Source organism: Pristiophorus japonicus, chromosome 21 (assembly GCF_044704955.1).
Source record: "Pristiophorus japonicus isolate sPriJap1 chromosome 21, sPriJap1.hap1, whole genome shotgun sequence".
In the NCBI taxonomy this organism is placed as follows: Eukaryota; Metazoa; Chordata; class Chondrichthyes; family Pristiophoridae; genus Pristiophorus; species Pristiophorus japonicus.
In genome coordinates this window covers 28,425,337-28,448,261 of record NC_091997.1, presented here as the reverse complement: position 1 = coordinate 28,448,261, position 22,925 = coordinate 28,425,337, and the positions used below count along the sequence as shown (strand labels likewise).

The 22,925-nt window shown below is 44.6% G+C and overlaps 1 protein-coding gene across 4 annotated transcripts in view; it reads right to left on the bottom strand.

Annotated features, from left to right (window-relative positions):
* Positions 1-18,136: 18,136 nt before the first annotated feature.
* Positions 18,137-22,925, bottom strand: part of LOC139233883 (leucine-rich repeat-containing protein 37A-like) — a 101,551-nt gene continuing 96,762 nt past the window's right edge. For all 4 annotated transcript variants that reach the window (XM_070864517.1, XM_070864520.1, XM_070864518.1 and 1 more), the window contains 2 exons: positions 22,067-22,224; positions 18,137-18,993 (listed from right to left, as the gene is read on the bottom strand). In XM_070864517.1, the coding sequence (XP_070720618.1) occupies positions 18,966-18,993; positions 22,067-22,224 (186 nt within the window). In that variant the 3' untranslated portion in view covers positions 18,137-18,965. The remainder of the gene's footprint in view (positions 18,994-22,066; positions 22,225-22,925) is intronic.

Here is a 22,925-nt window from a genome sequence, read left to right as displayed (position 1 = left end):
CCCTATCTCTGTAATCTTCTACAACCCTATAATCCCCCTAGACCTCTGTGCTCCGCCTTTCTGGCCTTTTGAGTATCCCGATTTTAATCGCTCAACCACTGGCGGGCCGTGCCTTCAGTTGCCTGGGCCCCAAGCTCTGGGTCCAGGGAAACTAGTCAAAAGGGACAGCAGGAAAACTAAATAACTTTAAAATATTGAAATGTCTTAAAAAAATTCTTCACATTTTAATTCATCCTGTCCAAATGGTAGCGACAATGGGCTTGTATTGTAAATCAGAGCATTTCAATGTTCTGTACAGAGCTAAATTATAAACATCAAACAGATATTCTAAATATATATATATATATATATAGAAAACATATATATATAATATAGATTTACAATCAATGAAAACAAGAAAGACTTGCATTTATATAGCACCTTTCACAACCACTGGATGTCCCATAGCACTTTACAATCAATGAAGCACTTTTGGAGTGCAGTCACTGTTGTAATGTAAGAATCGCAGCAGCCAATTTGCATACAGCAAGCTCCCACAAACAGCAATGTGACAATAACCAGATAATGGCTTGGATTTTATGTCCCGGCCTATGACATAAGTGCCCCGCAAATTTCGGGTTTCTGCATGCACTGCGCATGTGCGAAAACCCAGAACTTGTGATCTGTCAAGTTTCAGCTTGACAGATCAGCCACATCTCCGGGAAATGGACATTTGCTGGTGTAGGGCCTGCTTTTACCAGTGTAAGGTTTAAACAAATATTAAAATAAAACTTTTAAAAAATCATTTAAACATTCAAAAATCTTCAAAATTAGTTTAGCTTATTTTTGGCCCCTTTAGAAATGTCGTAATTTATTTTTCAAAAAATTAAATTTTTGTTTTAAATGCTGAACTACATTTGTATTTTAATCAATTTTAAATATGTGATGATTTATTTTTATTTACATTGTGTGACATTGTGTTTTTTATGTGATTCCTATTATGCTTCTGGGGTTTCCCTACGTAAATGGAATCCCCATAAGCATAATGGGAATCCCCCTTTTTGATTGGTTGGGCTGACCCACGTGATCCCAGGGATGCTTGCAAACCGCTTGCGCCCCTGGGATGAGTGTGTCTTTACCCAGGCATATGTCTGCAGGCCTAGGACAGCAAGAGTCTGAAGATACAAAGGCACCAGGTAGGTGTGTATGTTTCTTGCGGATCAGAGGCCTTCGACTGCGGGAAGCCTCCGACTGCAATTTAAGGTCCAGTATGTTTTAGTGATATTGATTGCGGGATAAATATTGGCTAGGATACCAGGGATAACAACAACAACAACAACTTGTATTTATATAGCACCTTTAACGTAGTGAAACGTCCCAAGGCGCTTCACAGGAGTATTATGAGACAAAAAAAAAATTGACACCAAGCCACATAAGGAGAAATTAGGGCAGGTGACCAAAAGCTTGACAGTTCGCAAGTTCCGGGTTTGAGCGCATGCGCAGCGCATGCAGAAACCTGGAACTTGCGGGACACTTACGACTGCGTATGCTCTGCAGTGCTTTGCGACGTGAAAGGCACTATATAAATGCAAGCCCCCTGCTCTCCTTAAAATATCATCATAGGGTCTTTTACGTTCATCTGAGAGGGCAGACGGGGCCTCGGTTTAATGTTTTATCCAAAAGATAGCACCTCCAACAGTGCAGCACTCCCTCAGTACTGCACTGGAAAGTCAGCCTAGATATTTATGCTCAACTTTCTGGAGCAGGACCTGAACCAACAGCCTTCTGACTCAAAGGCAAGGGTGCTGCCCACTGAGCCATGGCTGGCACCCGACATTAGCTGTCAGATGTTTACAATAAAATGGTAGATTAATATTTCTATATTGTAACAAGTTGAAGCGGGCACATGACCCAGTGGTCAGTTGGACATACAGGCTAGAGCTTAAGATAAGTGAGGGTTATTCCTCCATGGCAGTTATGTCTCACTGACCTACATTGGCTCCTGTTTAATCAACGGCTCGATTTCAAAATTCTCATCCTAATTTTCAAATCCCTCCATGGCCTCGCCCCTCCCTATCTCTGTAATCTCCTCCCCCACCCCCCACCCCCGAGATGTCTGCGCTCCTCTAATTCTGCCCTCTTGAGCATCCCTGATTATCATCACTCAACCATTGGTGGCCGTGCCTTCTGTTGCCTGGGCCCTAAGCTCTGGAACTCCCTACCTAAACCTCCCCACCTCTCTACATCTCTCTCCTCCTTAATACTCTCCTTCAAATCTACCTCTTTGACCAAGCTTTTGGTCACCTGCGCTAATTTCTACTTATGTGGCACGGTGTCAAATTTTTATCGCATAATACTCCTTTGAAGTGCCTTGGAACATTCCATTACATTAAAGGCACTATATAAATACACGTTGTTGTTGTTGTTGTTGTTGTTGTTGTTGTTGTTGTTGTTGTTGTTGTTGTTAAGTGCGCGATGAATCAGATTATGTTCCAGCCTACACTTTCTCACTCTCAGTTTCTTCCTCTTCAAACTCCTCCCCTCAACTGAATGATTTCCCTGTCTTATATCCTTCCAGGCCGGGATTAAAGGCAATTAAAGTTAACAGTTTCTTAAAGCTGTACCACCTTGCCTTGGTCTTACTGACATTGTATGCAACTTATTAACATTGTACCCCTATCATGAATGCAGAGCTCAAAAGACCATGGCTCACACATCATCCCTCTCTCACTCTGTTACCAGCAAAGAGCCAGGAGCTCGAGTAATTTCTGTTGTAAGGCCCGACGTCTGGGAAAAGGCATCCATAGTCCCATGAGCCAACACAACTCCATGCTCAATGGTAAAAGAGGGACAAAAACAAACGTGTAAACTGGGCATTTTTTCCTTATTCACCTGCATCCACTTAAAGGAAGGCATGATCCTTTTCCAGGCAGAATTTTCTCCATAATAAATAGTAATTTAGTGTCTCCGCCGCCCATTTGATTGTTTAAAAACTCTTCAACTATAGTATAGTTGCGATCTCGAGGTATTAACCTTTTACTCTGGTAGAGTACGGGGTGCTCGGCTAATTCTATGGCCCAGAAATTCCAGCCTCCCCAGATCTGTACTGAGTGTGTACAGTGTGTACGGACCCGGAAGGCATAAAAAAAGCTGGTTTTCAGCGCACATTTCAGCTGGAGCGTGACAGCTCTTCCATATCTCCACAACCAAGACATTTGCAAGGGCCAGATTGTGGTATTTACCCATATCTTGCCCAGCAAATGTCCTGAAAACTCTTGCGCCTGATAAAAGCAGGAGCCTGGCCTACTTTTACAGGTGTAACAGTTTTAAAATATACAAAAACATAAATTAAAATAAAATTTAAAAAATACATTTTATTGTTAAAAACCCTCCCCACTACGGTAAGTTTATTTTAAACTATAATTTTTTAAAACTTTTTTTAAGAATCGGAAAAAATGTATCTTTTTTATAATACATTAATAACTTTAATTTAAATTAATAAAAATATGTAGTGTATTTTTTTCTATATTTTTATTTGTGTTTCGGGTGTTTGGGGGTTTCTCAATCATAATAATGGGAACTCCAACTTACGGAGTTCCTATTATTATGAATGAGAACATACTTTATCTGGATTGGCTGTCCAGAGCCATGTGACTGCAGCTCCAGCCCTGCGGATGCCCTGAGGTGCACGCGCTGCGATGCGCAGTCAGTGGAGGCCTCAGGACCGGGATCTCTTGTGGTCGCAGCAGGAACAGGTAGGAGCTCATCTTTTAAAAATTTTTTGACCCGATCGCCCACGAGAAGCAGCCAACCGAGATTTCAAAGCCAATAACTTGGGATGGTTCTGCCTCATACCTAGCATCCGACACATCCCTCTGGAGGATGCATCATAGAATCATAGAAGTTTATCACACAAAAGGAGGCCATTCGGCCCATATTCAGCTCCAGAGATTTGCTTGGACATGGCAAAGAGGCCACCCTGGTGGCAAAGTAATAGTCAATAATATCCGACAATGCCCAGAAAAATTCTTACTTGTTTTTTTTTGTCACGGGTCTGGGCCATTTTCTAAAGCTTCTACTTTGTCAAGTTGGAGCTTAACTAGTCCTCCCTCGACTACACACCCCAAATGGCAATTCCCCAGGGTTGGCCGTCAAACCTGCATTTCTTCAGCTATCCAGCCCCGCTTCTAATTGTTGTTGGTGGGACTCCCAGTCGCCGCTGTAGATTATAAGAACATCTAGCTATGCAGTTGCGTACTGTGAATGAGGCTTCAAAATCTGATCGATTAACTGCTGAAAGGCGGCAGGAGACCCGTGCAGCCCAAGTGGCATCACTCGGTACTGGTACAGACTTCCAGGTGTTACAAAGGCCGTTTTTCTCTTTGTCAGGATCTGTTAACGGTATCTGCCAAGAGGCTTTAGTTAGGTCCAGGGCTGTCAAGAAGTTGGCATTTCCCAGATGTTCAGTTAGCTTGTCCGCCTTAGGCCTGGGGTAAGCATCCATCTTGGCTGTGGTGTTTAATTTTCTAAAATCATTACAGTATCTTCACGACCCATCAGGTTTTGGTGCTACAACTATCAAAATTGACCATTCACTGTTAGACTCTTCTATTACCCCTTGCTCTAGAATTGGCCTGACCCCTTGGGATTACCTCCTGTCTCTTTGCCTCAGGGAACCGGTACAGTTTCATCGAGACTGTTATAAGAACGTAAGAACATAAGAAATAGGAGCAGGAGTAGGCCACACGGCCCCTCGAGCCTGCTCCGCCATTCAATAAGATCATGGCTGATCTTTAACCTCAACTCCACCTTCCCGCCCAATCCCCATATTCCCTTGATTCCTCTACTGTACAAAAATCTATCGATCTCAGCCTTGAATATATTCAACAACTCAGCATCCACAGCCCTTTGCGATAGAGAATTCCAAAGATTCACAATCCTCTGAGTTTAGAAATTCCTTTTCATCTCAGCCTTAAATGGCCGTCCCCTTATCCTGAGACTGTGCCCCCGAGTTCTGGACTCGCCAGCCAGGGGAAGCAACCTCTCAGCATCTACCCCGTTATCTCCAGAGGCATTATGATATCATATTTAATAACATGAGTTTTCCTGGTTCATGGGGTAAAAACATCCCAATTACTTTTGACTAATGCTAGCAGTTCTAGACACTGCTACGACGTCAGTTCTTCAGCCAGGTGAAATCCCCCATTTTTTCCGTCTCGGTTTCCAAATGAGGCTCCGAAGGGTCTCCCGTTCTCTCCTTGGCTTTAGCAGATGAATACACTATATCCGCTCCTTCCGTCTTCTCCCAGGCTGATTAACTTTGTAGTTTACGGGCCCGACATGCTCTACAATCTCATATGGGCCCTGCCATTGAACCACTAGTGTGTTCCCGGGCGTGGGAACCAGAAGCAAAACTCAGTCGCCCTGACACAACTGCCTCACCCCGGCCTGCTTATCATAGTAGACCCATTGCTTTAATAAAGGCTCTTACAGAATCTTGTGCGTCTGCTTCTGTGCCAATGTGGCCTGCATGAATGCTCTCAGCACTTCCACAACGATACTGGGTCTCGGCCTTCCTCGGGGTGCCAAAATCCCAGTTCGGACACCTCGTGTAACAAGCCGAAGCAGGCCCAGACCCCAGTGGTCAATCAGAAACGCAAACTGGAGCTTAAAATAAGTGACATTTATTCACCCACGGCAGTTGTGCCTTTAAGAGCAGTGATGGGCTGGGAGTGCAGAATTGATAAACTTATCCTTTATTTTATGACGCCAATCTACCAGGGATGTTATGCTTGAACTGTGTATAACACTAGATACTGCGTGCAGTTCTGGTCACCACATTACAGGGAAGATGTGATTGCATTAGACAGAGTGCAGAGAAGATTTACGAGTATATTGCCGGGCCTGGAGAATTTTAGCTATGAGGAAAGATCGGATAGGCTGCGGTTGTTTTCTTTGGAAGAGAGGAGGCTGAGGGGAGACCTTATTGAGGTTTATAAAATTATGAGGGTCATGGATAGGGTGGATAGGAAGGTCCTATTTCCCTTAGCAGAGGTCAACAACCAGGGGGCATAGATTTAAAGTAATTTTAATTTTAAAGGTTTATAGATTTAAAGTAATTTTAAAGTAGGAGTTTTCAATGGGATTTGAGGGGAAACTTTTCACCCAGAGGGTGGTGGGGTCTGGAACTCACGGCCTGAAAGGATGGTCGAGGCAGAAACCCTCACCACATTTAAAAAGTACTTGGATATGCGCTTGAAATGCCGTAACCTACAGGGCTACGGACCAAGAGCTGAAAAGTGGGATTAGGCTGGAAAGCTCTTTGTCGGCCGGCACGGACACCATGGGCCAAAATGGCCTCCTTCTGTGATGTAAATTTCTATGATTCTATAATAGGGCCACACTTTCCCTACAGCCCCTCACCACCCAGAAACACTGCTAACGTTCTGCTTATAACGCTGGCAGAAATCTCCATAATTACGGTAAAAAATATCGCCCAGCGAGAAAATGGATCTTGCACCAGGATTCTCGGCGGTGTCTCAGCGGTTAAAGGCGAAACTAGGTGAAATGGGATGGACGGCAAGTACTTAAAATTTAGTCCGAGGCTGTGGTTGGGCCTAGAGAGGGGGGAAAATTCAAAAAGATATTTTTTCACTTAAACAAAAAAGTTATAAAACATTCTCAAGTCACTTTTTAAAGTAATCACCGTTTCAGAATTTTAAAAATAATTATAAAAAAAACCTTTAACTTACCTTTCTTTGCAGGGTACTCACCTACCACCCAGTTTCAGGCAGCTATTTGTGGACGGTTTCCTCGGCGGTGTGTATGGGTCCCCGTTGAGGCAAAACTTAGATCCTGGCGGTTTTCCTGGCGGTGCACGCAGATGCACGTGAGCGGTTTGCTCCCCGGCGGTCTTTTCAAAATGTGAGCGGAACTCTTTAAAAAAATAAAGAGGAAACTTTTGCCAGGCGGTTTTTCATCAAAAAACAGCTAAATTGCCGAGAAATTGAAGCCGGAAGTCTAGCCCATATATAATTCTACACCATTTGGAAATATGCTGCCTATATCGTATCCCATACCCATTCCTGGTCACCCATCACTCCTGTACTTGCTGACCTACATTGACTCCCTGTTCTCCAACACACCCAATTTAAAATTTGCATCCTGATGTTCCAATCCCTCCCTAGCTTGACTCGGCTGCACCCTATCCTTCGCCCCCGACCCCCCACCCCGAGCACTCCATTCCTCTAGACTCTGGCCTCTCATACATACCCCTCCCTTCACTCCTGCCAGTCATTTCAGTAGGCATCTTGGTCCCATGCTCATGAATTCCACCCCACCTCCTCCGTAAACCTCTCGGCCTCTCCATCTACCTCTCCACCTAATATCCTTCCGAAAACCCACCTCGTCACCCCAATTATATTTTTCTTTGGCTTGCCATTCTTTTTTTGTTTAATAACCCCTCTGTCAAACACCTTGAGTCATTCTCGACCTTCTCTAAAGGTACTATATCAGTATAGTTTGTTGTGGCTTATTGGCCTTCTGTAATTCCCAAACATCTACTGTGCATCGTGGTAAAAGCCAGGTTCCTCAGATGGTACAGAATATTTTTATGGGATAGGTAATATAAGGTCACACTGGCCGAGAGGGGCGCTAACGGGCTGCTAAGGACCTCCCACCAGAGCGCCGTGCTGTCAGTGGTTTAGCGGCAGTGCAGTCATTTAGCGCTGAGCACTCTAGCGCCACCCATTTGATGACATCATGCGTGTGCAAATCCCTCTTAGCGCTGTGTTCAGCATCTTGACTGCTTTGACTTGCCGTAGTGCCTGGCGCTATTCCCGACAGGGAAAGCATACACTGCAAGCAGGATCCCGGGGGCGACATCTGAGGGACTGACCTAGTAAGGGTTCCGATTGCACTTTATTTGCAGTTACTTACCTTTCTGATCTCTAGAAGACGATTCTTCCATTTCCTTGCAGTTTTTGCCTGGTCCTCCTCAACTCCTCTTTAGGTGCTAGGATGCCGGTATCCCAGCGCCTCAACTTCTGTAGCGCTCCATCACTAGCACCTAGTTAGCACCCTAAGAGGAGTGTGGAATACTTCAGTTAGTGCTCCACTGCCCTCTTGGGTCGCTAAAAATAAATATCCCGGTTGGAGGCGGTAAACATCGCCCGGCGCTAAAGTTAGCGACCTAGCGGTGTCACTGCCTCTAACTGAATTTTTAGCCCCGTGCATTTAGTATCTTTTATAGAGAATGCCATTTCATTCTACTAGAATGCAGATGTGTCTGCCTTCAGTTTTGATTGCTCTCACCATACTGCCCGATTGTACAAATGATAACCATTATAGGCAGTCCCTCAGGGTCGACACAGAGCCTCTGGTGGTAGATTGACTGATAGAATGATAGAATGATACAGGAAAGTAGAGGCCATTTGGCCCATTGTGCCCATTACAGCCCTTTGAAAGTGCTATCCAATTACTCCCATTCCCCTGCTCTTTGCCCATAGTCCTGTATTTTTTCCTTTTCGAGTAGGGATACAGTAGCATAGTGGTTATGTTACTGGACTAGTAATTCAGGGGCCCAGAAGACCCGAGGGCCCAGGGGCAGCACGGGCAGCCCACGCTGCGATATGTATGCACACTAGGTCCATGCATCAAAGCAGGTCTCCAGTCATCCTGGTTAACCCTTGCCACTGGATAAAGGCCTAGCTCTGTCGAGCCCGAGTGGTGGCTGATTTGCAACGGTCACCACACGTTAAAAAAATCCAAGCACAGGCATCTTCCACCCTCTCAATTGGAGTTCAAGACTGGAACATTGGGGCCTTCAGCGAAACACCTGTGAACTCATGTGGAAGCAAGTTATCCTTGTTCAAGGGACTGCCTATGATGATAATGAATTCAAGGGCATTGACTAATAATCTGGTAGATGTGAGTTCACATACCACAGCAGTTGGGGAATTTAAACTCAGTTAGTTAAATAAATCTGGAATAAAAAGCTAGTATTAGTAATAGTGACCATGAAACTACCAGGTTGTTGTAAAAACCTAACTAGTTCACTAATGTTCTTTAGGGAAGGAAATCTGCCATTCTTGTCCAGTATGGCCAATATGTGATTCCGGACCTGTGGTTGAATCTTAACTGCCCTCTGAAATGGGAACAAATATGCAAAAAGTACTATGATGGGCTGCAGTGGTTCAAGAAGGTGGCTCACTTTCTCAAGGTCAATTAAGGATGGCCAATAAATCACACATCCTGTGAATGAATAAATAAAAGATAATATATATATATATATATATACAATTCTCTTTTTAAAGTTACTACTGAATCTCCCTATCTCTGTAATCTCCTCCAGCCCCACAACTCCACGAGATGTCTGCCTTCCTCTAATTCTGCCCTCTTGAGCATCCCTGACTATAACTGCTCAACCATCAGTGGCTGTGCCTTCAGCTGCCTGGGCCCCAAGCTCTGGAACTCCCTCCCTAAACCTCTCTGCCTCTCTACCTCTCTTTCCTCCTTGAAGACTCTCCTTAAAACCTACCTCTTTGACCAAGCCTTTTGTTGAACTGCCGTAATTTCTTCTTATCTGTCTCGGTGTCAAATCTATCTGTTTTGTCTTATAGCACTGCTGTGAAGCGTCTTGGGATGTTTTACTATGTTAAAGGCGCTATATAAATACAAGTTGTTGTAGCTTCCTTTCAGGCAGTGCATTGCAGATTATAAAACAGATCGCTAAACTGGTTCTTTTGCCAATTATCTTACATCTGTGTCCTCTGGTTAAAGCAAACCTCACTTTGCCTATCTAGATGCGCACTGTCATTTCTAATGCTGCACTCACGCTGTAGGAAGAGTACTGAGAACAAATCACTCTGGATTTGAAGAGCCATGTTATACAAGCTCCACCAGAACAAGATGCCTGGGTTGAAATGGCAGTGAAGACGATTGACATTATTGCATCATGACAGATGCATGACAATGTCACAATGCTTATGCACAGGACAGCTTGTGAAATGTCCCAGCAATTAACATTGTTCTACTATCTGCAGGAACGAAAAAGATTTTTGATCAAATTGCTATTTAAAAAAAAATCCTGCCCTGCTGACAAAACTCCGACCAAGCCCTTGTTCCACTCAGATCTTTGGATTGTAAACTGCAGAAGACATTTACACGGCAGTCTGGGATCTGCAGTTTGGGTGGGACCCCTATTCTGCCGCTCCCGTCCCCCTTCCCCCTCCCTTCCCCCAGCTCCAGTGTGACTTGCTCGGAGGTCCCTGACCTCTGTCTCTGCTAATACACCAACTGCAGCATCAGGGTAATCACTGCTAAGGTTTAAAGTGTATTGTAAAGTTGTATCCTTGCGACTATTTACTGGTGTTTATTCTTGCTCCTGTTTGTGAAAATATATTTCAATAAAAAGATAAAAGAGTTCCTCAAATATAAGTTTGCATTAAAGGATCATTCCATGACTATTTACTGAATTTATCATTCATTGTATAAAGCACTTTAAGGCATGTTCATAATGTGAGGAAGTGCTGTCCAAAAAAAAATATTCATTTTTCTTCTGATCACTTTCCTAAGCTGCAACAATGAAATGCTTCTCGTGGTGAAAATGCTTTTATTCTGTGATAAGTTCCACGATCTCACAGAAATCCTTACATGTTACCACTTGTTGGATATTATTGTATATCATTGGTAAAAGTATAAGATAACAAAGGCTCTTGTTAATCTTTGAACTGTGGCATTAAAATGCAGCAATCAGTTCAATGTCTGACCCCTGAGGGAGCTGGGCATTCCTCAATCAATTCTACTCTGACACTTTTACTGCCAGAGGTGGTTATTCACTCCCAGAAAAGCCAATGCATTTGCTCAGTGGCTGCAATAAATTTAAAATCTCCCACTCCCTGACGATTAAGAAACTCCAAGTGTTGGTTCTTGAGCATGAATTTTGTTGGCACCAGCCCATGCTGTGTTGTTCAAACCCTGAATTACATAGGATTACACAGGATATACGGCACAGAAACAGGCCATTCGGCCCAACCAGTCCATGCCGGCGGTTATGCTCCACTCGAGCCTCCTCCTGTCCTCATCTAAATGTATCAGCATAACCCTCTATTCCCTTCTCTCATGTGCTTGTCTAGCCTCCCCTTAAATGCATCTATACTATTCGCCTCACTCACTCCCTGTGATAACGAGTTCCACATTCTCTCTGGGTAAAGAATTTTCTTCTGAATTCCCTATTTGATTTTTTGGTGACTATCTTTGTTATGTCTGTAATGCACTTATGAATGACTCCATGAGGCAATGTGTTGTACTCAAACTGTAGTGACCGTGGCCCTTTATTTGTAACTCCAGAGTGAAGCACAAGCATGGTGGGCAGCCTTTTATACTGGGCCCTGCACACCTATGTAGGTGACGCTCAGGTCTCCCACCGCAGTGCTCTCTGGTGGACAGCCTCTGCCACAGGGGCAAGAAACCCCGGTCTCTACTAGTTGCACCCTCTAGTGGTGCCAGTACAATATATACACAGTGTAAACCTTATTGAAAGTACATCGGGTAACAAGTCTCTATCTTATGAAACAATACACTGACTACACAGAGAGTATAACTATAGTCTGCATATATAACAATCTTATATTGATGGCCTCTAGTTATGCTCTTCCCCACAAGTGGAAACATTCTCTCTGTATCCACTCCACCAAAACCTTTCATCATTCTAAAGACCGCTATTAGGTCACCCCTCAGCCATATTTTTTCAAGAGAAAAGAGACCCAGCCTGTTCATCCTTTCCTGATACGTATACCCTCGCATTTCTGGTATCGTCCCTGTAAATCTTCTCTGCACCCTCTTCAGTGCCTCTATATCCATTTTTGCCTCTGTATCTATATCCTCTCGAGTACCATACAGAATCAGAGAATCATACAGCACAAAAGGAGATCATTCTGCCCATATTGGAAAGAGCTATCCAATTAGTCCCATTCCCCAGCTCTTTCCCCATAGCCCTGCAAACCTTTCCCCTTCAAGTGTGTATCCAATTCCCTGTTGAACTTGGAATTGAATCTATTTCCAGTGCATTTTAGATCATAGCAACTCGCTGCATCAAAACAATTCTCCTCATATCCCCTCTTGTTGTTTTGTCAATTACCTTAAATCTGTGTACTGTGGCCACCGCCCCTCCTGCCAGTGTTTCTCCAGATCAAAGCCCTCACCATTTTGGCCGCCTCTATTAAATATCTCCTTAACCTTCTCTGTTGTAAGAAGAACAATCCCAGTTTCTCAAGTCTCTCCACATAACTGAAGTTCTTCAACCTTCATACCATTCTAGTAAATCTTCTCAGCGCCCTCTCTAAGCTCTTGGGGCTGGATTTCCCGAAGGGGTGTGAAAGGTGGCAGGGAGGCCTCCTGTGCCGCGTCGCGATCCTCCGGTCGGGTTTTGTGGCGGCGCTGAGCAGCACCGGCCGGGAAGAGCTGCGCCGGGTGTGCAACGCTCTGGTTGTGACACCAGCGCGATTTTTGAATCTTGCCCGATCCGTCCGCCCGGAAGTACGCCTGCAATGACCACCTGGAAAATCAGAGTGCTCCAGCCATGCCTGTGGCGCAGAGGGTGGTAAAGTGCTCCAAAAGTACATGTGAGAGTTTTTTGTTTTATTGTGCGATGTGTGTTGCGGTGGCGTGGGGAACGTTTTTGTGTTTTTTAAGGTTCTCCCCACCCAGGCCTCTCTCGGAGCGCTCCCTGGCTGGCTGCTTAGCTTGGGAGTTTCCCATCCTTGTGCCACGAGAAGTGTACAATGCCTCCCTCAGTGCTGTGCCCTCTGACGCAGGGCTCAGGTGCCCAAACTTACTTACTGAGGCGCAAACTATTCCCGGCCGCTAACTTTCCCGCTCCGCCGACATTATCGCCCCGAAAACAGAAAAGCCGAAAATCCAGCCTTTGAAGCCCTTCCTAAAGCTTTGGTGCCTGGAACTGGGCACAGCACTCCATCTGTGGCTTGACCAGTGAGTTATAAAGGTTGAGCATAAATGTTTTGCCTTTGTGCTCAATGCCTTTATTTATATCGCCAAGGATCACGCAGACTTTTTTAAAAACACATTATAAACTTGTCCCGCCACCTTCAAAGATTTGTGTACGTATACCCCCAGGTCTCTCTGTTCCGACATCCCCTTTAAAATTGCGCACTTTATTTATACTGCCTCTCCTCATTTTTCCTTCCAAAATGCATCACTTCACACTTCTCTGCATTAAATTACATCTGCCCATTTCACCAGCCAGTCTTTGTCCTCTGGAAGTCTGTTACTATCCTCCTCACTTTTTACTACATTTTGGAGTTTTGCATCACCTGCAAACTTTGAAATTATGCCCTGTATACCCAAGCCCAGGTCATTAATATGTATCAAAAAGGGCAGTGGTCCAAATACTGACCGCTGGGGGAACACCACTGTATAATCCCTCCAGTCTGAAAAACAATCCTTCACCACTACTCTCTGCTTTCTGTCCCTTCTCTCATTTCACATCCACACTGGCACAGTCTCTTTAATCCCACAGGCTTCAATTTTGCTAACAAATCTATCATGTGGCACTTTATCAAACGTCTTTTGAAAGTCCATATACACATGGACCACGCTTCCCTCTTTGTTACTTCATCAAAGAACTCGATCAAGTTTGTCAGACACGAATTGCCTTTAAATAATCCGTGCTGGCTGTCATTGATTAACTCACGTTTTTCCAAGTGACAATGAATGTTGTACTGGATTATTATCTCTAAAAGCTTCCTCAGCACCAATGTTAGGCTGACTATACAGCATCTGAACAGTATGCAGTATTTAGTGCTTCACAACACCCACACATTCCTCAAGTCTGACTTCAGTGATTTCAGGGACACTCAGCTAGGGGAGTTGGTTCAGTGATGGATGCAGTCAGTAATTTAATACATGCTGTCGTTGGTTTGCCCAGTGTTTCAATATATTCTAATAGCTCTGGTCTGGTTCAAATAATTAACTGTACTGATTTTATTGTGAGAGCATTCTACTTCAGAGATCTGTCAGTACTTCTTTGGAGCCTGGCTGATAAATACCTATAGCAAAGCTGTAATTAATGCGCAAAATATTTTGTACACTGTATTGCATTTGATTTCCACAGCCTCATTGTTCAAGGTTGCCATCCAATATCTCTCAGGGTTTCAGACACTGCTGGTATGATCACTGCATTCTGTCATTTAGTAAGCTGTTAAATCTGTCATATGCCTTCATCACTCTCTGAAGGTTGTCTGTATGGTGCTTCACCAAGATACCGATGTGACAGTGTAGGTGCTCAGTCAATAACCTGGTGCTTGCCTGATGCTGCCGCCCTCACCATCTCCCACAGCAAGAGCCCAGTGAGCTCCCTCTTGAAAGGGGATGAGGGGCTTAAAGGTGCAGATGCCCTCTCCAGTAGTCTTGCATTGTATGCCAGTTTGCCCTGCTAGAAGATTGAGCAAATGAGGGCAAAGCTAGCAGTTGAGGAGCGTATGCCAAGTGGCTTGGAAGAGGTGATGTAGGAGATGTGGGGCTAACTGTTAAAGTGGTAGGAGGGGTTTTCAGGTTGTGTGTGCAAGTGATTCACCCTTTCCACGTGGGAACTCACTCGGCTCTTGCCATTGAAGATGGTGTGGTTGATGGCATCTGGCAAGCACCAGGTTATTGACTGAATCACTGTGTGGCCATACTGCGGGATATTAAGTTAGAGCTACCATAAAGTGCATTGTGAAGGGTTTGTTGTGCAAGTGTTGCTTTAAGAGGGTGAAGGGAATTCTCATGCCCAAAATGGGAAAGGAAGAAAAGGAGAGAGATTCAAATATGTTATCTTGCCAGCCATAGTGAAGCTTTTGACAATTTTACAGCACTGCTGTGAAGTCCTGGGGCTGAAGATGTTGGAACTCCATGCTAGTGCCACCTCTCATTTTTCCCACATTACAACACATGGGCTAGAAATTCGGTTGTTTAGCACCACCATTAGCGCCAGGGAGGCGCTAGGGGGCCGCTAAACACCTACTGTTCGAGCGCCGAGCTGTCAGCTCCTGCCACGAACTTCAGTGAAGGTTTAGCGGCAGTGCTGACAGTTTGCGCTGCGCTTGCTAGCCCCACTCACTCTGTGACATCACCAAGTGTGCAACGCCCCTGTAGTCCCATGTTTGCTAAATTGACTCTTCCGCCTGCGGCAGCACCTGGCACTGAGACCGGCCGGGGAAAGCAGTCGACCCAGCGACGATCCCGGGGCGATATCGTCCGCAGTGCAAGGTAAGTGCTGAAATTTCATTTTTTCAACTTCTATTTATTTGTTGCAGTAGTGGGTAAGTGTGGGTGAGGTTTATTATAATTTTCACCTTCAGGTGCTAAGATGCCGGCATCCTAGTGCCAAAAAATTGAGTAGGCTATCGCTCTGTTAGCGCCCGAAGAGGAGTGTGGAATGCTTCTCTTAGCGCTTCACTCTCCTTGGGCCGATACAACTGAATATCCCACTTTGAGGCAGTAGACACGCTAAAGGTAGCACCCCGCGCCATCACCGCTTCAGAGCGGGCGCTACCAAATTTCCAGCCCATAATGTTTCCCACATTACAACAGTCACTACACTCCAAAAGTACTTTATTGGTTGTTAAGCACTTTGAGATATCCGGTGGTCGTGAAAGATGCTATATAAATGCAAGTCTTTCTTTCTTTTTCTCTCCTGGTGGCATGAGTTACAGTTTGGTAGGCTAGGTGTAAATGTGTGTGTTCTTCTCTTGGGGCCATTCCCTGCTGCCCTCTAGATACAGATAGTGCTTCAGCAGTAACGATTTTGTACCTGTATAAAAAGTTGCTAAAACAGGTGACAAAGTTATTTGAGAGTGAAATCAATGCTCCTCTCTTACCCTATGTGCCTCAGTCTGCTGCTGAAGAGTTCTGGCTGAACAGTGACATTTTAAAGACTGCGTAGTAGTTTCCATGTAGTTCAACTGCTTAAAGCCATTTCACACAGGTTTTAGCAGGTATGTAAATGAACAGGTCTAAAAGCCTGTGTGCAGCTCTCTCTACTGGTGGGTGCAAGCATTTTAATCTGGAGTTAGGTCAGGAAATTGTCATTTCTCACAGAGACTTTGCCTCACAATTCTGATTTCGAGAAATGTGATCTAAATGAGGTGTTTAAAATGTTCAAAGGAGTTTACAGGGTAGAGAGAAACTATTTCCTCTGGTTGGGGGAGTCCAGAACAAGGCTGTTCAGGGCTGTTATCAGCAAGCACTTCTTGAACTTTCTCTCAAAAAGCTGTTGAGACAAGGTCAATTGAAAATTAAAAATTTGAGATTGATAGATTTTTGTTCGGCAAGGGCATTAAGGGTTACGGAACTAAGACGAGTAGATGGAGTTACGATACAAAATCAACTATGATCTAATTGAATGGCGGAATAGTCTCGAGAGGCTGAACGGCCTCCTCCTGTTCCTATGTTCTGACTGCTTATAGAGCTCAGCAATGTTACATTGATCACACTTAACTTTTGGTCTTGTCTCTACATATTTCAACATGTGTAGGCTGATTACTAAGTTGTGGATAGCTTTGTGGCCAAGCACCACCCTCCCATCCACCTGTCACCTCAGACTCTGCAGCCATCTAGTTAACTTGCTTACAGATAGCGAGCTTTCTGGGCTAAAACAAACTGAGTATGCCACTTTCATATTGAACGAGAATGAGGGACTCACATGGAGAAGTGTCAAATATCGTAAAATTATAAAACATCTAAAGGGAGGGTATGTGTCCCTTACGTGATTTCACAGCAAAAGGACCATGACCTCCAGGATCTGGGAAGAATACTTTTGTGGAAGAAAGATGAATGCGATATTGTTCATGATTGCGTTGATATGGAATTGTTTTGTTGGATATTGTGAAAAGGCATTATCTATGGGTTAACACCTTTGTTAAAATCGTAACAGAGGACTTTATTACTAACACTGCACAGCATGGTTTCAACCCCAAAGTCTCCACCAAGGCAGGCAATCTGTGTTTTAATATCCTTCCCACAGGACCTCTCTCTACGGTCTCATTGCCACTGGACCAAGACCTTGCTCCGTCGAGCCCGTGTGGTGGCTGGTGTGCAACAGCCACCCCACGTTAAAATAATTCACGCACAGGCATCTTCCACCATTTAAAATGAGTTTGTGAGTCACCTGAGCACTCATTTTTGGTGTGGTAGCGTCATCCTCAACACTGAGGGACTGCCTATGATGATGATGATGGCCTGGGAGGAAGGCATTCCTTTGCCAGGAATTTCCACAGCTCTGCCCTCCCCTCCGTCAAGCACCTTGTTCCACCGGCACTCAGTAGTGAATATGGGGCTCACTTGAGGTTCCCGGCCTTGGTCTTGACATTGACCCCTCAAAAATAATTGCCCAGATACCTGTAGAATCAGCCTCTTTGTAGAGGGGATGAAAATTAGCCCTTAAAACAACTTCATATGCCAGTGATGCCGGCAGCTGTACTCGTGGCTGTTCAACGGCATAGTTGCTTTTCTTGCACCCTCCTTACTGGCGAATGCCCAAAGCGGCACAGGAGCCTGCTAGTGATAGTCTAATTGGGTAACACCCCCTCCCCACCCCTCACCTTGGCACTTCAGCTAGTGTCAGCTCTGGGTAGCACTCGCGCCTCTGAGTCAGAAAGTTGTGGGTTTAAGTCCCACTTCAGAGGCTTAAGCACAAAAATCTAGGCTGACACTCCAATGCACTGCTGAGGGAGCGCTGCACCGGCGGAGGTGCTCTCTTTCGGAAGTGACGTTAAACCGAGACGTCTACTCTCTCAGGTGAATGTAAAAGGTCCCATGGCCACTATTTTGATAGAAGGTCAGGGGAGCTATCCCCGGTGTCCTGGCCAATATTAATCCCTCAACCAACATCACTAAAAGCAGACGATTTGGTCATTATCACATTGCTGTTTGTGGAAGCTTGCTGTGTGCAAATTGGCTGCCGTGTTTCCTAAATTACAACAGTGACTACACTTCAAAAAGAAAAGTACTTAATTGGCTGTAAAGCACTTGGGGACACCCAGTGGTCGTGAAAGGCGCTATAGAAATGCAAGTCTTTTTTAAACTGTCGGAACAGTTCTGTGGATTTCCAGGGCTAACATTTAGCAACAATCTAAGAAATTAGCAAACAACTGCACTGTAACTTGGACCCTGTGCACATGTTTATTATACTCTTTAATCGAAATAATACACATAACTGGTTATAGAGTCATCTTGTGGAAGAAAATATTTTCACCTTTGTCTAATTGATGACATTGAGTAATAGTCTTCGGTAACTGATGTTTGTGGACAATAGACCAGAATATATGACTGGTACCATAGACAGCCTTCACAAAATGAACGAGAATAGGATACAACACAACATACATTGACCACAGTTTGAGCTGTACATCGCAAACTATTACTCCTACACTTGTAGATGTGACCTCGTGTGCAGCGGCCTTGACCTTTGGGTGTGGTACACTGTAACTCACTCTTTCAGGCCAGCAGTTTACCACTGCAACACTTAACTGCAGTCAATATTTACATATACTTTTTACACAAATGATTAAATAATGGTGAAGTTATATTTAAGAGTTTCTTTCATGAAATATACTGAGAGGTGATAACGTTTAGCTGTGGCTGTATAAAGTCAATGCTGCTGTGTATGGCTTGTTATTCTACTGCATATTATCAGGCAGTAGTATTTTTATATTTCATATTTATTTTAAGTCTTTATTTTTCTGAAGCTGTAAGAACTGTTATTCACCAGTAATATATAGTAGACATTTTTGCAGGTTGGTTACACCGCAATAACAGTTTCAATTCTTGCATATAAAGTTACAAATTACATTTGTATTATAAAACTATTAATTGACAAGTGTTAGCACATTATTTTATTAAAAAAAGAATTCTTCTCGAACAAAGTATTTGGCTCTTTGAAAGGTGCTCCTTGTGAAGCGAATGTGTTGCTTTTTCTAAAGGGGTCCTTACGGAGTCCTGACGCCAGAGGGTGCACTACAATAAAGCAAACTTCTAGTTAAACGAAGGACTTCTGCATCGACAAAAGCACTCCAATACCACGTCCTAGTAAATTGAGAACTAATAGAGAAATACAAAATACAAGCATCTTCCATCCCATTTATCCTTCTCTTTTTTTCACGTCAGCTTGGCTCTCAGGTCGGAGTCCAAGGGTCGTAGGTTCAAGCCCCACGATGGACTAGAAGTATGTGACCTACCTAGGTTGCTACTTTAGTGCTGTTTGAAGGAATGCAGCGTTAATGGAAGTATTGCATTTTGGGATGTGACATCAAACCAAGGCCAGGTTTTGCCTTCTCAAGTGGGCGTAAAATTCCATGGCACTATTTGGGGAGCAAGGAGCTCTTCTTGTGCCCTGGCCAACATTTCCCCCTTGACCAGCACTACCAAATAAAATTGCGTGCTTGCTGTATGTCAGCTGTGGCTCAGTGGGTAGCACACTCACCTCTGAGTCAGAAGGTTGGGGGGTCAAATCCCACTCCAGGGACTTGAGCATACAAATCTAGGCTGACAGTGTAGTGCTGAGGGAGTGCTGCACTGTCAGAGGTGCTGTCTTTTGGATGTGATGTCTGCCCTCTCAATGGATGTAAAAGATCCTATGGTGCTATTTTGAAGAAGAGCAGGGGAGTTATCCCTGGTGTCCTGGCCCAATATTTATCCCTCAATCAACATAACAAAACAGTTTATCTGGTCATTATTGCATTGCTGTTTGTGAGAGCTTGCTGTATGCAAATTGACTACTGCATTTCCCACATTACAACAGTGACTACACTCCAAAAGTATTTCATTGGCTGTAAAGCGCTTTGAGATGTCCGGTGGTCATGAAAGGTGCTATATAAATGTAATTCTTTTTTGTTATGTGGGATTTTGCTTCATGCAAATTGCTGGCATGTTTGACTGTGTAACAATGGCTGTTCAGAAGTAATCATATTGCCTCTAAAGTACTTTGGGTTGTTTTGAGGCCATCACAAAGCTAACTGGTCCAGAGGGGTAGTTCTGTGATCAGAGGGAGCCTGCTCCAGCTAAAAGCATGGGATTGTGGAATTACTCCTGAGGTAGTCGCTGACCAAGGAGCCCAATATTGCAGATATGAAAAGATGCAAAATGTACCCTATTCCTTAGATGGATCAATGGTACAAAAGAGAAAAAGGTTCCTTTTGACTAATGTAAAAAAAAATTTATTTTTAGGATGGAGGCTGGACTTCATTGTACCTGCATGCGAACAATGGACACTTTTCTGAATTTGTGTCATGCGCTGAATCACAGAATCAAAGACATTTGCGGCACAGAAGGAGGCCATTTGACCCATCATGTCTGTGCTGGCCATAAAAGAGCTATCCAGCCTAATCCCACCTTCCAGCTCTTGGTCCATAGCCCTGTAGGTTACGGCACTTCAAGTGCACATCCAAGTACTTTTTAAATGTGGTGAGGGTTTCTGCCTCTACCACCTTTTCAGGCCGTGAGTTCCAGAACACCACCTCCCTCTGGGTGAAAAAAGTTCCCTCAACTCCCCTCTAACTCTCCTATGAATTGCTTTAAATCTATGTCCTTTGGTTAAGAACATAAGAAATCGGAGCAGGAGTTGGCCCTACGGCCCCTCGAGCCTGCTCCACCATTCAATAAGATCATGGCTGATCATCGACCTCAACGCCACTTTCCTGCCTGATCTCCGTATCCCTTGATTCCCCTAAGCTCCAAAAATCTATCTATTCAGAGACTCAGCATCCACCTCCCTCTGGGGCAGAGAATTCCAAAGATTCACAACCCTCTGAGTGGAGAAATCCCTCTGGCCTATCCCTTATCCTGAGACTGTGCCTCCCTAGTGACAATCCAGCCAGGGGGAAACAATCTCTCGGCATCTACCCTGTTAGTGACCTCACTGCTAAAGGAAATAGGTCCTTCCTATCCACTCTATCTAGGCCCCTATTGTTTTATAATTCTGCTGTACTGTGTATTTGCCCCACCCTCTGCTCAAGTATTGGTGATAAAGTCGTAATGGGGTAGATTCTGAATTTGCCATCTAAGCGTGAAACTGTCCACTCTGGAATTTGCCTGCATTTCACTTCCATTAAAAGGAATGGAGATGATAATTGGATGATTTCTACAAGAGGCGGCTGATCTGCAGCACCAACATACCGAGATGGCAAGATGAGAATCTACACCAATATCTCTGCATTCCAGGATTCCCTCCCTAAACCAATATGCTTTTTAACCTCATCAACTACATCTTTGGTCACCTCCCTTAAAATGTCTCCCAACTCCTGCTTGGTGTCTGGATTCTCCCCTTGTACTGTACAATCTCCTGCTGTACACCATGGCTTATTACATCGTTTCAACCCTTTGATTACATTTCAGTCTTATAATCATTCCCTGGTAAGAACACCTGCGTGAGAACACCAGTAGCAGGTCGGAGCCATAAAAGGAGGGGCGTGGAGGCCTCGGGAGCAGTGTGGAGGTGTACTACTTCAGGGAGCAGTGCGAGGTGGTGCAGGAGGACGACGGCAGCGAAGAGTGATGTCATCAAGGTCCAGGTCGGTGATTGGAGCGTGGGCAGGTACTGCAGGACGGCGAGGTCGGGGCGAAGGAGCGGCGAGAGAATGTAGAGGGACGTGATTGGGCCCAGGAGAGGCGTGAGTTCGGGGCCAGGGGCAGCACGGGCCAGCCCACACTGCGATATGTATGCGCACTAGGTCGGTGCAGCAGAGCAGGTCTCCAGTCATCTTGGATAACCCTAGCCACTGGACCAAGACCTAATTCTGTCAATCCCGGGTGGTGGCTGGTGTGCAACGGCCACCACACGTTAAAAAAATCCATGCACAGGCATCTTCCACCCTTCAGGATGTAGTTCAGGACCTGGAGTATTAGGTCCTTCATTGAAACACCTGTGAACTCATCCTTTTTTGGCGTGGAAGCAAGTCATCCTTGTTTTGAGGGACTGTCTATGAATGGTAGCCAGTACACTAAACGTATTAGAAATAGTAATGTAGATTTAAATTAACATTTTCGACATCAACTGCTGACAGATTTACACTGTCTGCAAGATTAAGCTTACCCCATATTAGCTCTGTTAAATACTTCTTCCTCATCTGAGGATTCTTTGTAATGTGACCCGTGACCCATTGATTTCTTACGAACTGAATCCAATGGCTGGTACAAATCTTGAAGCCAAAGCGGCTTTGGAAGGTCTGTGTCTTCTTCCAACAGGGGTGCCTGATAACAAATGCAGTAATTTCAGTTCATTCAGGTGAAAGTGAATAATTGACAAAAAAATTTAAAATGAACTTTCTCGGGCAATATTTTGCTCTGTTTGCTAATTTTATTGAAAAACTTGATGCAAAGTTTTTAAAAATTCGTTCATGGGGTGTGGGCGTCGCTGGCAAGGCCAGCATTTATTGCCCATCCCTAATTGCCTTTGAGAAGGTGGTGGTAAGCCTCCATCTTGAACCGCTGCAGTCCTTGTGGTGAAGGTGCTCCCTCAGTGCTGTTAGGAAAGGAGTTCCAGGATTTTGACCCGGCGACGATGATGTAATGACGATATATTTCCAAGTCAGGATCGTGTGTGACATGGAAGGGAACTTGGAGGTGATGGTGTTCCCATGCATCTGCTGCCCTTCTAGGTGGTTGAGGTCGCGGGTTTGGGAGGTGCTGTCGAAGAAGCCTTGGTGAGTTTCTGCAGTGCATCTTGTAGATGGTACACACTGCAGCCACGGTGCGCCGGTGGTGGAGGGAGTGAATGTTGAAGGTGGTGGATGGGGTGGCAATCAAGCAGCTGCTCTGTCCTTCATGATGTCGAGCTTCTTGAGTGTTGTTGGAGCTGCACTCATCCAGGCATGTGCAGACTATTCCATCACACTCCTGACTTGTGCTTTGTAGATGATGGAAAGGCTTTGAGGAGTCAGGATATTAGACAC